General features: G+C 47.8%; 1 protein-coding gene across 1 annotated transcript in view; it reads right to left on the bottom strand.

Annotated features, from left to right (window-relative positions):
* LOC110523447 (dimethylglycine dehydrogenase, mitochondrial) overlaps positions 1–15,436 on the bottom strand; it is a 29,447-nt gene that overhangs the window by 4,320 nt on the left and 9,691 nt on the right. The window contains exons 6-12 of the mRNA XM_021602137.3: positions 5,762–5,856; positions 5,472–5,625; positions 5,180–5,378; positions 4,826–4,995; positions 3,431–3,584; positions 993–1,158; positions 405–535 (exon numbers count right to left, since the gene is read on the bottom strand). Coding sequence (XP_021457812.3) covers positions 405–535; positions 993–1,158; positions 3,431–3,584; positions 4,826–4,995; positions 5,180–5,378; positions 5,472–5,625; positions 5,762–5,856 — 1,069 coding nt within the window. The remainder of the gene's footprint in view (positions 1–404; positions 536–992; positions 1,159–3,430; positions 3,585–4,825; positions 4,996–5,179; positions 5,379–5,471; positions 5,626–5,761; positions 5,857–15,436) is intronic.

Here is a 15,436-nt window from a genome sequence, read left to right as displayed (position 1 = left end):
CTTCCAAGGTTTAGGCCTTTCTAGGGAGTTTTTCCTAGCCACCGTGCTTCTACACCTGCATTGCTTGCTGTTTGAGGTTTTAGGCTGGGTTTCTGTACAGCACTTTGAGATATCAGCTGATGTACGAAGGGCTATATAAATACATTTGATTTGTCTCAGGGTGTATGAGAGACAGAGAGCTGAATGAATAGTTAGAATAGAGATTCATTTGTTTTTAATGTGCTGTTTGCCTATTGGAGTAAAGAGAGGGGTCGTTAAAGTAGCAGCTGCTGTAACTACCAGTGTTTCTAAGTGGGATAGAATAATGTTATATAATGGATTACTGAATCCTTTTATATGGGACGGCTAGACTCTACACCTTGTTAGCTGGCCTGGGATGCTTAGAGTCTGTCTGCCTGTGTTACCTGAGGTCATGCAGCTCTGATCCAGATCCTGTGATGAGGAGGAACTCTCCAGGTGTGAGCTGGGTAATGGTGACCTCAGCGTAGACTCTCCCAGTGGGGGTCAACATGTGGCTGATGTTAGTCAGGCCCACCTAACAGGGGAGAGAGTGAAACATAAATATAACCTAAACCTCTGCCTGAGCAGCAAACAGATCACTGCCACCTGTTGGCAATAGTGAGTTATATAGGGCTTTATACAGTGGTGCAATGAGCTGTCTATGAGAGTCAGTGAGTTTTGCCTGGTGTGATGCAATGATACATTTAGTCCCTCTCGTTTTGGGCCTAGCGTTGGTGAAATACAGTAACATGTAATATAAAAGCACAGTGAGTTGTGTACAGAATATTTGTAATACAGTGAGTTGTGTACAGAATAGTTGTAATACAGTGAGTTGTGTACAGAATAGTTGTAATACAGTGAGTTGTGTATAGAATAGTTGTAATACAGTGAGTTGTGTATAGAATAGTTGTAATACAGTGAGTTGTGTACAGAATAGTTGTAATACAGTGAGTTATAATACAGTGAGTAGTTGTGTGTAGTGTTATCCTTACCTTGGGCATAGTGTTGGCGAACAGTCTGTCCAGCAGTTTATGAGAATCTTTCCCTTTAACCATGAACTTGCCGAAGGGTGTCAGGTCAACGACCCCAACCTTCTCCATCACCAGCTTACACTCCCTCCCCACCGGACCGAACCAGTTGGTACGCCTGAAACTGGGCCTGGGGAGTAAAGACAGACACTTGTGGGTTAGTTACTTGGTTAATTTAAAATGTAATGGCAAAGTATTGGCTGAGACAGACCTGCACAGTTGTGAAGAGGGCATGGCAGTGCCTCTTTCCATTAAGGAGGTTGAAAAGATTTGGATCCTCAAAAAGTTAGAGCTGCACCACCGAGAGCATCTTGACTGGCTGCATCACCGCATGGTACAGCAAATGCCCCGCCCTCGACTGCAAAGCGCTACAGAGGATGGTGCGGACAACCCAGTACATCACTGGGGCCGAGCTCCCTGCCATTCGGGGCTATATCAGGCAGTCTCAGAGGAAGGCCCAAAAATGGAGAAAGTCTCCAGCCACCCAAGCCATAGACTGTGCGAAGCTGTCATTTTTTATTAACCTTTATTTAACTAGGCAAGTCAGTTAAGGACAAATTCTTATTTACAATGACGACCTAGGAACAGTGGGTTAACTGCCTTGTTCAGGGGCAGAACAACAGATTTTTACCTTGTCAGCTTAGGGATTCGATCTAGCAACCTTTTGGTTACTGGCTCAACGCTCTAACAAATGAGGACAGAATTTTACCACACTATGCGCTTCTGCACGCAGAGGTCCCGTTCTGTGAGCTTGTGTGGCCTACAAAGTTTTTACTCCTAGATGTTTCCAGTTCACAACAAAAGCACTTACAGTTGACCGGAGCAGATCTAGAAGGGCAGAAATTATACAAACTGATTTGTTGCAAAGGTGGCATCCTATGACGGTGCCAAATTGAAAGTTACTGAGCTTTTCAGTAAGGCCATTTGACTATGGAGATTGCATGGCTGTGTGCTTGATTTTATACACCTGTCAGCAACAGGTGTGGCTGAAATAGCCGAATCCACTAAGTTGAAGAGGTGTCCCCATACGTTTGTATATTTAGTGTATTTATTGGGTAGAGTTGGTTGCCAGACTTAACACTTTGTTATAAAATAAGTCATACAAAGACATGGTGTTAGGAAGGAGACTATTCACTGCCAGTACTTACATAATGTTGCATCACTGAGTCCTTATACAGTAGGTTTTATAGTTTTACATATGGAAAACTATTTTCATATACCATGGGCATAATTTCATAAAGAAATCCCACAGGTGGTGCTAAATTCTCTGAGTCAATAAATAGCCTAGTCAATCACTGGTGGGTGGCCAAGTGGAAGCTAACCCTGGGTTTGAGTTGGCCAACAATCTTAAACCGGCGTTTAAACGGGTCAACTGGAACCTAACCCTAAGTTTGATCTCCAAAACACCTCCAGCTCTTAAAACAAAAGTGGTTTCAGACCAACACCTGATGAGGATGAAGTCAGACTAATATTATCAGTCTATAAGGGTATTGAACAGTAGCTACACAGGATTTATTTCCCACGGCATTACCTGTAAATAAATGTGTTTTGATGTTCTCTAAATGGTTCTATTGTGCTGGCTAGAGTAACTGTTACATAATGCCATGTTACAGTCGGTGAGCTCACCTCTAAGACCCATTGGGGATGGCTGATATTTTTACAGGGGGTGGTCTCCACTCCTCCACTGGGAGCTGTCCAGCCTATCCTAACCTCCCCCCTTCCATCCCCCCCAAAAAAGAACACCAAGTCCTTGAACATTCTAACACACTCTCGGCTGCACCAGGACGAAACCACACTGCTGTCATGTGCCCAATTTTTGTTTCTTCTTTTAAGTCCATCAAAGCATATACCATATACAAAATGAATTTATATGAATGTAGGTACAGAAATTGTTTGCTCTGTGGGAAATGAATGTCCTACTAGTCAGTGACAATTACGTGGAGTTGAGTTTGTGACAGCAACTATGTGAGATAGGAAATCCCAGGACACGGTGTCTATAATACTATGATCTTCTATGTAATGGAACTCCTTACCTTCTAACGACTCTTGTGAGCGTCAGAGCAAAACATGTTACACGTGTGTTCGTGAGAGTCTCATAGATAACTTTTAATAGTTTGTATCTTAAACTATTCCGACTCCACAGATGTTTTTGTAATAAGACCCGGTCCTGGTCCATTTGGCATCCACCCATGTCTCACAAACAACTCAACCCCAGTTAATCACACAGACTAATGGTTGGTATCTGCAGATGCAGACAAAATAGACACATCCAATGGTATGACTCTGTAGCTCAAAGGGGTTTGAAGTCCTAATTCATGCCGGCGTTAAGGTGGGACTCATTGGGTTAACGCTCAGTGTATTGTCATATTTGTACTGATTGATTGACTGGTTTGGTATCTTACTTGTAACCGGCATTGTCTCCAGGCTTATAGAACCAGTGAGGCTGTTCCCAGCCGGCGTGGAACCCCATGGAAGCTTTTCCCTTTAGCAGCTCATACACACCACTCGTCCTGTTGGTCGGACGGCCAGCAAAACGCTCCTCTTTAGGGTAGCCCACTGAGAGAGGGGGGGAGGAGAGGGAGAGCAGAAGGGGGGGGATAAAGAGAGAGGGAAGAGTTTTGACAGCATGAGCGGTCGTGAGTAGATGCGCTTGTTTTGTGATCAAAGCGAGAGCTACAGGTGTACATCTGTTCATATCCTTTACTAGCTCAGTTATGATCATTTGCAGTCAGAAATGGGACAGTGATTGCTTCCTACAAGAGCTCAAAATCTTTGAAAAGTGCGTCAGGTAAAGAGCTTTTTTTGTCTTTAAGGGGCTGTGTTGTATTTTGAGACGGGTTTGCATAAGCTAAGTAGGTAGAATGTAGCATAATTTGTCTGATTCTCTGTAATAATGGTGTGGGAATAATGATGCATTGTATTTTGTAAAGTGGTTTCTTGCATCAAACACCACTATAACATGTTGAGTCACCTTGTCTGAAGGACAAGTGGATTAACAGGTTCATGTCAAGACCTGCAGGTTTTTTTCAAAAGTCTCATGGAATCTAGGCCTACATTAACTGCTACTGTAGACTGAATGATAGAACAGCTATGTCCATGTTAAAATATTATGGGATGCATTTTCTCCATTGCTTTTGATGGTAGACCACTCTTGTAGGCCTACATTATGATTAAATAGCCATAGTAGCCTACTTGACCACTTAACTTCAAATCAAATCAAATGTTATTTGTCACATACACATGGTTAGCAGATGTTAATGCGAGTGTAGCGAAATGCTTGTGCTTCTAGTTCCGACAATGCAGTAATAACCAACAAGTAATCTAGCTAACAATTCCAAAACTACTACCTTATAGACACAAATGTAAAGGGATAAAGAATATGTACATAAAGATATATGAATGAGTGATGGTACAGAACGGCATAGGCAAGATGCAGTAGATGGTATCGAGTACAGTATATACATATGAGATGAGTAATGTAGGGTATGTAAACATAAAAGTGGCATAGTTTAAAGTGGCTAGTGATACATGTAATACATAAAGATGGCAAGATGCAGTAGATGGTATAGAGTACAGTATATACATATGAGATGAGTAATGTAGGGTATGTAAACATTATATTAAGTGGCATTGTTTAAAGTGGCTATTGATACTTAAAGCGGGTACAGCCTCAGTGTTTACAATAAACACACAAAGTTGCACAGGATTTTCACAACTTTCAAGTTTGTGCATAGCAGACCTGAAAATATGCTCAGTGATGAAAAACATTTGAGGGAACATTGGTAGTGACTACTCACCCACGTTGTTGAATCCATAGGACTCTCTGGCTTTGGCACACAAGTAGGGTACAGTGGTCCATTTTCCATACCGGTTGGGGTCACACTCAATGAGGTCATAGGGGGGTTCCCCTGTCACGATCCAATCACTGAGGAACTTCCCAATGCCACCGGCATGGATCACTCCATACCTGGGACACAAACAGACCCTGAGGTATGCCTTTAAGCTACAACCTCCTACTCCCTGCCAATCAAATCAGGCTTTTATAGTTCCCACAATAGGGAAGATGCTTAGAACCTTCACACTACACCATCCAGTCATATTGATTTCAGCATCCACCCGACCCCATCACACACACAAACACTCCCGTTTACCCGAAGCCGATAGCGGTCCAGTAGTTACGTGCTCCCTGGTGTGGTCCGACCATAGGAAGGAGGTCAGGGGTGTAGGTGATTGGTCCAGATACAATGTTGATGATGTCAGCATTCTTCAGCACAGGCACCATCTCCATGGCCATCTCTATGTGGTGCATGATACGGTCCAGGTCTGACTCAAACAACTCCTTACCAAAACCTGTTCAACACACACACACACACAGAGAGTACAACTGAGGTAAAGGCATAGAGAGCGAGGGCGAGAGAGCGATAGAGTGATCAGCAGACAGACCTGGTGGTACTCCATCTCTAACCCAGGAGTCCTGCAGCACCATCTTCTCCTCTTTCTCATAGGGTCCAAACAGCAGTCCATCTCTCTCCTGTCTGAGGTAGTAGGAACCCTCCAGGTCCCTGATCACTGGCAGCTCTGCCTTTAGTGCCTTTACCTAGACACAACAAAACACTTTGTTAAACTTTATTAAACATCAAATCAAACGCTGTTAAACATCACATTTACTGTAAAAAATGCACAATGAAGGATAGTTAAGACAGTAAGACGTTAAGATGTAATTCAATTAGTACCTCAGGCACCGTTGCCGTGACAACATACTGGTGATGGACAGGGATAGTGGGGTGGTCAAAGCCAATCTGCTGGCCAACTTCCCGGGCCCAGAAACCTGTTAAACAATCAAAGATTAGTAATGAGTTCATGGTCTGCACAGGAAATTGATGAGTTTCGATGAGACCAGGAAGCAGTTAACACAGACAGTAGGGAGAAAGACACCACCAACGTGTAAACAGCCATTCCTGAACCGCTCCAGTCTCCACCATAAGGAAAGCAAAACAAGGTTAGGGATAGAGTCTCACACACACTTACACTCTCTGCCCTCTACCAACCAGCCTTCACTTCTTGAGACCAAAACACTGTAAAGTCAACTGAAAAGATATTGACATAAATGGAGGCGTGCGTGTGTCGAAGGGATGTCTTGAGCAGAAAATCGCCATAAAATTGTAGAATATTAGAATCCCATATACAGAGTGTATAAGCTGGCAGCTAAGAAGAGTGAGAGCATGACTTACTACAGTACTATGGTGTACTCTATGCCACTCATATGGGCTGTATTCGAAATTGTACCCTGTATAGTCCATTAGTTTAGGCAAGAACCATGGGTCACTGGCAAAAAGTAATGCACTATATAGAGATTAGGATGCCATTTCAGATTGAGACCTGCTATATTACACTAACAGAGTTAGCCGTCTGAATATGGCTCCAACACTATGGCTCCAACACTATGGCTCCAACATAGAGATCAATGTTGCAGTTTTAAAGCAAACATTCTATACGTTTTGCAATGTTTTTTTGCAAAAATTACAACAATGTCTTCGGGCGAATTGTTTTATTTAGAAAAACATTAGCTGACATGGGCTAGTTGATCTGGACAGTTCTGACAAGTTAGTCACTGCATACCTTAGAGATATTTCTAACATGACAAGAGGAACTGATGAGGCACTACCCAATTTCGAAATTGCACCTTATGCATTCTACTATTATAACTTTCAAGAGTAAGTTTAAAGTTTAAAGCAAACCCCTCACACCCCCACCCCACAGTTTGGGAACCACTGAGCTCCAAGACTCCCTGTTCTACCAGGTGATTCACTTTAGAGGGAATGTCAAGTAACACTCCGACTCTCTCCATAGAAGCTCATTTCTGTTTTAAACTTCATCAAAGGCTTCATTTTCAAAGAACAACATTTTCTAGGAGCTTTTTCAGTTGAACAATTATTCCAGTTTATTTTGAAGAGGTCAGCTGAGATTGCAACACCTGGCTGTTGGTGATATTACTGTGGTTGTAAAACAAGACAGCTCTTTCCCAAAGCCGTCACCTTCTTTTGAGGTTTAATGACCATGTGCAAACCAGCTTTTTAGAAGCATTACCGACATTCCTAAAGCCTTTCTTGGGAGCGTGTTACTGCCGCCCTGCTAATTAGCTTCCCCACAGAAATACTGGCACAAATATGAATGTTCCTACCCCATAATATTCTGAAGGTAAAAAAAAAACTGACCAGTCATAGCCACCAGATTCACAAGGTAATGGATACGCCCCTTCAATAAAAACACTCACTCACTACAGTACCTGTGTATGTCACAGAACCATTGCTTGACCACGACAAGCGCAAAACAGTCAATTCATAGTATTGTAGCGACCCGCACAGACAGCTGTGTGTTATGTGTTAGGCTAGTAGGTGGTTGTGTTGTACTTACCAGTAACCAGGGATTGCGGGGTCCGACATGCCAAATAACCTGCTATCTGCCAATCACGGGAATGCCTGGAATGTTCTGATGCTGGGCATCCTGGCGGTTGGCGTGGAGGGGGGTTGGAGCATTGGAAGTGAAAACCAGGTTTAGCCTGTTCTCTCTCTTATGTCTGGCCTTCACAAGTGAAGGTCACTGTTGGCGTGGGCTACGGCCAAACAGTAGCCTGTGTAAAGTTGGGTTAATAAATAAACCGTCAATTCGTAAACTCAATCCTCTGTCTGGACAATTGTTCCTTTATGATCAGGTCAGGTCATTACATTGGTGTCAGAAGTAAAAACATTGATAAAAGTTAGCCAGCTAGCTAGCTGACTTCTGTGGCTAGCTACCGTAGGTGAGAACGGGGTTGAAAATGCTTTGAGAGAATCCGAAAGTGAAGGTGGAGGTAAGGGACGATTATGGCCAAGAAGATGCGTGTGCATGGACGTCGGAGGATCTGGCTGAGGAGATCGCCAGGGCGTCGGAGCCCAGAGGCTGCTTGAGGGAGAACGTTAGAGTGATGGCGGCTGAAGCGGGCATGAGTGCCTCGTCGACTGTGCTTCGCGTTGATTCTGGTGGGCGGACCGAAGGGGTGACGTCGCCAAGGAATCTGGGGCTCAGGATGGAAACAAACATGGCGGCGCCCAGTTCCCGGCTGCGTCCGTATCTGTTAAGACCCTGAAGTATTCCGGTAAAGCGGATTGGGAAGCTTTTCATGCTCAGTTTGAACTGTTAGCTCCTTTTAGGGGGCGAATGAAGAAAGGGCACTGCAGTTGGCTTTATGCCTCACGGATGATGCTCTGGCCTGTTTGATATTGATTAGCCCCGAGGACAGACGTGATTATGGTGCTTTAGTGGGAGCACTGAGGAGGCGCTATGGACAGTGTGTACAGCCCGGGCTGCTGCGCTCCGAACTGAGTTATAGACGCAGGCAGCCTGGAGAGCCTCTACGGGTGCTAGTTAATGACATTGAGAGCCTCTCTCGGCGGGCATATGCTCACATGCCCCCCTGGTCCCGTGGTCTGCTGGGGTTGTAGCCAGCCAGGTCATCTGCGCCAGGATTGCCCCATGTCCCCCAGAGCTCAGGGAAACGGCTCGGGGTCCGCATAGACCGGGTAGTGCGGACCCCTGGTTTTCTATCCCAACCACCTTCTTCTTCAGGAGGAGCCCACCGGCACAGACGGGGAAGCAAGGCTCCACTTGCCCCAGAAGCAGACGAGGGCAAGCGGCTGGACCCTGTTGTTGTGGTGGGCCGGACCTGTGTTGGGGACTTTTGTCATGTCCCTGTCACTGTTGAGGGGGTGCCCTGCTCCGCCCTGATGGACACTGGGTTCACAGTAACCCTGGTGAGGCCAGAGATTGTGCCAGGTTCTACTCAGTGTGAGCCCACAACTGTGCAGCTCCGCACAGTCACAGGTGAGCTGGCACCCATGAAAGGGAAGGGAATAATGACTGACAGTAGGGGGCAGGTCTGTGCGTCATCCTGTGTGGGTGGCGGCTGTGCAGGACCCTTGTATCCTGGGGTTAGACTTTCTTAGGAGCACAGGCTGCCAGTTAGACCTAAATGGGGGCACACTGAGCTTCCAGGGAGGGCCAGCAGTCACCATGGTCCCCCTAATGTCACATTCAATCAACCCAACAAACCCTTTACTCCAACAGTTAAAGCAGCAGAGACTCATGGCTGCCCCCCCTCCCCCACATCTGTGTGTTACATTCCCCCAGCTACCTCCACGACACAGCCCTCTGTGAGCCCGGGCCGCGCCCCCCCAGCCCAGCTACCCCAGATGGGAGAGGAGAGGACACTGTCTGCAGTGAGGGAGATATGGGGGAGGAACTGTGTTGGTCTTGACCCCGAGCAGCAGGAACGGTTGTGGCAGTTTCTGTTTGAATTCAGAGACAGCTTTGCGCTGAGTGAGGAAGAAGTGGGTCAGACTCATCTGGTGCAGCATGAGATCGACACAGGTGATGCTGGACCCATCAAGATGCGTCCCCGCCGTATCCCGCTGGCACGCCAGGAGGCAGACAAGGCTGTTTTGGAGACTTCATCGAGCCCTCAGACAGCCCCTGGGCGGCGCCAGTCGTCATGGTTCCTAAGAAGTGGGGCAAGCTGAGGTTCTGTGCAGACTACAAGTAGCTGAATGAGGTAACCAGGAAGGACTCATACCCCATACCACGTATCGATGAGTCACTGGGCCTGGTTAGGGGGTCCTCCTGGTTCTCCTCACTAGACCTCCGCAGTGGCTACTGGCAGTTGCCCCTCTCCCAAGAGGCCAGAGCCAAAACCGTGTTCTCCACTAACAGAGGACACTGGCAGTTCAAGGTCCTGTGCAACGCTCCAGCTACTTTTGAGCGTTTGATGGACAGGGTGCTGGATGGCATCCCCCGACAGCAGTGTCTGGTATACCTCGATGACATCCTGGCCCATGGCAGCTCCTTCCAGTCAGCCCTGGGGGCGCTACGGCGTGTGCTGGAGAGGGTGGCTGCCGCAGGTCTGAAGCTCTAACCGAGAAGTGCCACTTCATGGAGGAGAGAGGTGTCCTTCTTGGGCCACTGAGTGGGGAAGGAGGGGCATCAGCACCATGGCGGACAAGTTGGGGGCTGTCCGAGACTGGCCCACCCCCACCGACCAGCGTCAGCTGAAGAGCTTCCTGGGCCTGGCCTTGTACTACAGGAGGTTTGTCATGCGTCGCTGCTCCCCTGAACCGCCTGCTGCCGAAGGACAAGGCTTTCACTTAGACAGTGGAGTGTGAGGAAGCGTTCAACACCCTCAAACGTGCACTGATCGAGGCCCCCGAGCTCGCCCCCCCTGACCTCACCTTGCCCTTTATCCTGGACACAGACGCGAGCAATGAGGGCATGGGTGGGGTACTGGCCCAGGTGGGGCCAGAGGGGGAGAGAGTGGTGGTGTACTTCAGCAAAACATTTGACAAACATGAGCGCCGCTACTGTGTCACCCGGCGGAAGCTCTTGGCTGTTGTGGCTTCCATCAAACACTTCAAGTACTACCTGGGTGGCATGCCCTTTACTGTAAGGACTGACCACTCTGCTCTCCAGTGGCTCATGTCGATCAGGCTCGCTGGTTGGAGGAGCTTCATCCGTATGACTTCACAGTGGTGCACAGGGCAGGGGCACGTCACTCCAACACCATGTCCCTGTACTGCAGATGGCTGCAGCAACTGAGCGGAGAGAGGAACGGGAGAGAGAGCTGAGTGCAGAGGAGAGGGTCTGTGCCACAGTGTGTCGGGCGAGCGGGCCTGTCTGCTGTGAGCTGCAGACTGTCGACGTGGCTGAATGGGGGCAGCAGCAGGGACGGGACTCAGACCTACAGCCAGTGCTACAGTGGGTAGAGGCGCAGGTGAGGCCACCATGGGAAGAGGTGACAGCGCTCTCACTCGCGACCAAAGGGTTGTGGTCAAAGTTTGAGAGACTGCGGCTGGCTGATGGTGTGTTACAGGGCGCATGGAAGGAGTCGGCTACGGGAGAGGAGAGGTGGCAGGTGGTGATCCCAAAAGCATTGCGGGAGGCTGTGCTTCAGAGTACTCATGAGGGGGTGGGGACAGGACACTTTGGGGTCACAAGATCACTGCGCCGCCTCAGTCAGGGCTTTTACTGGGGGCAGCACAAGAGGGATGTGGAGAACTTTTGTCGCCACTGTGACAACTGCACAGCGAGAAAGGGCCCCCCAGGCCGCTCTCATGCTCAGCTCCAACAGTTCCCAGTGGGGGCTCCCATGGAGAGGGTGGGAGTGGATGTAGTTGGGCCGTTCCCCACCACAGACAGTGGAAACCACTGGGTGCTCACGGCCATGGACTATTTCACAAAATGGCCCGAGGCCTATGCTCTGCCTGACCAGGAGGCAGAGACCATCGTCGACGCCCTGACAGCGGGGATGTTCAGCAGGTTTGTAGCTGCAGAGTCCATCCACAGCGACCAAGGCAGAAACTTTGAGTCCCGTGTGTTCGCCACCATGTGTGAGAGGCTGGGTATGCACAAGACCCGCACTACTCCTCTCCATCCTCAAAGTGATGGCCTTGTGGAGCGCTTCAACAAAACGCTTGGACAGCAGCTGGCCGTCGTCTCTTCCAAACACCAGCGTGACTGGGACAAGCACCTGCCTATGGTCCTCATGGCATGCCGCTCCGCTGTCCAAGACTCCACCTCCTGCACACCTGCTCTCCTCATGCTGGGGAGAGAGATCCTCACCCCTGCGGAGATGGTGTTTGGTCAGCCCCTGGATAGCCCTAATGTTCTCCTGGGGCCGGAGTATGCCCGGAGACTCCAGGACTGCCTGGAGACAGCCCACACCTTCGCCAGAGAGCAGCTGGTGAATGCAGGTGTGAGGCAGAAGAGGAACTATGACGTGCACACCCGGGGAAGGCACTTTGTGGCTGGGTTGCTGGTCTGGGTCTACAGCCCCCTAAGGAAAAAAGGCAGATGCCCTAAGTTGGAAAGTCACTGGGTGGGACCCTGCAGCGTCCTGGAGAGGGTAGGGGAGGTTGTTTACCGGGTGCAGCTTCCTCCCAGGGGGAGAAAGGTGACACTGCACCGGGACAGGTTAGCCCCATACAGAGGGGCCTCTTCTCCCCAAACCCCAGGGACCCCCACAATTCCCCTCTCTGGCAATGACATTCTCCATGCACCCACCCCCAGGTGCCGCAGACAAGGCTCCGGACAGCCCACTCCCCTTGTGTCACCGCGTGGTTCCCCAGAGCCACGGACTGTATTACCCATTCCCACGTCCTTGTCCCCCATATCCCTGCCTTCATCCCCTGGTTCCCAGAGGGGCACTCTGCGACCATCACGGCCACGCAAGCAAAGGAGACCTCCGAGTCACTTCAGAGACTTTGTTTGTTCCCAATTGGACGAGGGACTTTGGTGGGGGGGCTGTGTAGCGTCCCGCACAGACAGCTGTGTGTTAGGCTAGTAGGTGGTTGTGTTGTACCCAGTGTTTGCGGGGTCCGACATGCCAATCAACCTGCTAATCACGGGAATGCCTGGAATGTTCTGATGCCGGGCATCCTGGCGGTTGGCGGAGTGGCGTGGAGGGGGGTTGGGCAGGGGGATGGAGCATTGGAAGTGAAGACCAGGTTTAGCCTTTGTTCTCTCTCTTATGTCTGGCCTTCACAAGAGAAGGTCACGGTTGGCTTGTGGGTTATCCTTCATTTATTTGGCGTGGGCTACGGCCAAACAGTAGCCTGTGTGAAGTTGGGTTAATAAACCGTCAATTCGTAAACTCAAGCCTCAGTTTGGACAATTGTTCCTTTATGATCTAGTCAGGTCATTACAGTATTGCACAACTTTATATATATCCATACACTACACCACAGTTTTAATAAGAGACACCCATAAAACTGTACACATAAATTATGTTATGGCATAACCTCTGTTACAGCAAACTGACTACTAACAAGTATTCATGGGTTGCATGTTTAGTCACAATCTTGTTTTGAACGTTAGTTTTGGACTGATTCCCAACAGCATTCTACTCAAATGCATGTGTTGATAAAGTGTTGATAAAGAGTTTATCAAAAGTGCATTACAATCACAAATCAAAAAAGGAAGAAAGGAAAAGCATGTAATTTTGATGTCACGGGATTGACTTTAGCTAGCTAAAACTGAGGGGAGGTCACCGGATTTTAGCTAGCTAACATTAGCATTGCTAGCTATTTGACAAACTTTGCTACCTAATAACATTGCAATCTGTCTAAAGTCAATTTGATGATATGATAATGCTGGAAAAGTGGTTCCCTACTAAATATTTTAATACTTCAGCTAAGTCATTGTATTTCCAGGCACTATAGTTTAATTTAGACTAAACAGTAGTTAGCATTGGTCCAGAATGACTGTGCTTATCACAACTTTACCAAGGGCACCAACCACTATGTTGAGCCGATAAAGGGCGGCTAGAGAACGTTCATAATAATGTCATACTGCGACTGAGTGACGGAGGTGCAACCTATTGCTACTGGTCCCTAGCCAGACAAACAATGATTTGTGGGGCGAAAGTCCGACGTGTGTCAACTGCGCTCTCTCTCTCTCTCTCTCTATACACACAGACACACACCATGGCCCCTGCAGCCACCACAGCTGTTTGTCCCCACAGATCAGACTGGTAATGGCCTGCAGGAACTAGTTGTGACGGGGAACGGCAGAAGTCAACAACTGGGGTTATCTGCTGAGTTGCAACTGTTCCACACCAGACACTGGCTCAAATACAGTGCATTCAGAAAGAATTCAGACCCTTTGACTTACCACATTTTGTTATGTTACAGCCTTATTCTAAAATGGATTCAATTCCCCCCCCCCCCTCAATCTACACACAATACCCCATAATAATAATGACAAAGCAAAAACTGTTTTTTAGAAATATTTGCAAATGTATAAAAAAAATCTAACTGAAATAATAATTATTCAGAACCTTTACTCAGTACTTTGGCAGCGATTACTGCCTTGAGTCTTCTTGGGTATGACACTACAAGCCTGGCACACCTGTATTTGGGGAGTTTCTCCCATTCTTCTCTGCAGATCCTCTCAAACGCTATCAGGTTGGATGGGGAGCGTCACTGCACAGCCATTTTCAGGTCTCTCCAGAGATGTTAGCTCGGGTTCAAGTCCAGATTCTGGCTGGGCCACTCAAGGACATTGAGACTTGTCCCGAAGCCACTCCTGCATTGTCTTGGCTGTGTCCTTAGGGTTGTTGTCCTGTTGGAAGGTGAACATTCAACCCAATCGGAGGTCCTGAGAGATCTGGAGCAGATTTTTTATCAAGGACCTCTCTCCGTCCATCTTTCCCTTGATCCTGATTAGTCTCCCAATCCCTGCCGCTTAAAAACATCCCCACAGCATGATGCTGCCACCACAATGATTCATCGTAGGGATGGTATTGGCCAGGTGATAAGTGGTGCCTGGTTTCCTCCAAACGTGACGCTTGGCATTCAGGCCAAAGAGTTCAATGTTGGTTTCATCAGACCAGAGAATCTTGTTTCTCATGGTCTGAGAGTCTTTAGGTGCCTTTTGGCAAACTCCAAGCGGGCGGTCATGTGCCTTTTACTGAGGAGTGGCTTCCATCCGGCCACTCTACCATAAAGGCCTGATTGGTGGAGTGCTGCAGAGATGGTTGTCCTTCTGGAAGGTTCTCCCACCTCCAGAGGACCTCTGGAGCTCAGTCAGAGTGACCATCGGGTTCTTGGTCACCTCCCTGTCCATGGATCTTCTCCCACGATTGCTCAGTTTGACCAGGCGGCCAGATCTAGCAAGAGTCTTGGTGGTTACAAACTTCTTCCATTTAAGAATGATGGAGGCCACTGTGTTCTTGTGGACCTTCAATGCTGCATACATTTTTTTGGTACCCTTCCCTAGATCTGTGTCTCAACACAATCCTGTCTCTGAGCTCTACAGACAATTCCGTCGACCTCATGGCTTGGTTTTTGCTCTGACATGCACTGTCAACTGTGGGTATATAGACAGGTGTGTGCCTTTCCAAATCATATACAATCAATTGAATTTACCACAGGTGGAGTCCACGTTGTAGAAACATCTCAAGGGTGATCAAACAGGATGCACCGGAGCTCGATTTTGAGTCTCATAGCAAAGGGTCTGAATAATTATGCAAATAAGGTATTTGTTTTTATACATTTGCAAACATTTCTAAAAAGCTGTTTTTGCTTTGTCATTATGGGGTATTGTGTTTAGGTTGATGAGGATTTCATATATATTTTTTTTTACCCATTTAGAATAAGGCTGTAACGTAACAAAATGTGGAAAAAGTCAAGGGGTTTGAATACTTTTGGAATGCACTGTACATAAATACTTAAACTACATGTAGGGTCTGATATAATCGCTCATTTTAGATTCTGCTTTCTCGCTCTCAAATTGGGCAGTTTGGCTGATTTGAACATCAGCGTTGTTTACATTTTCCAGCTCAGAGGGATGTACGTACTCTACTTTTAAATGTTGCCTTGCAC

Source organism: Oncorhynchus mykiss, chromosome 5 (genome assembly GCF_057628025.1).
Source record: "Oncorhynchus mykiss isolate SJ-2025 chromosome 5, ASM5762802v1, whole genome shotgun sequence".
Taxonomy (NCBI): Eukaryota; Metazoa; Chordata; class Actinopteri; order Salmoniformes; family Salmonidae; genus Oncorhynchus; species Oncorhynchus mykiss.
Note: the sequence above shows the minus strand (reverse complement) of the source record. Positions and strands in the feature narration are given on the sequence as shown.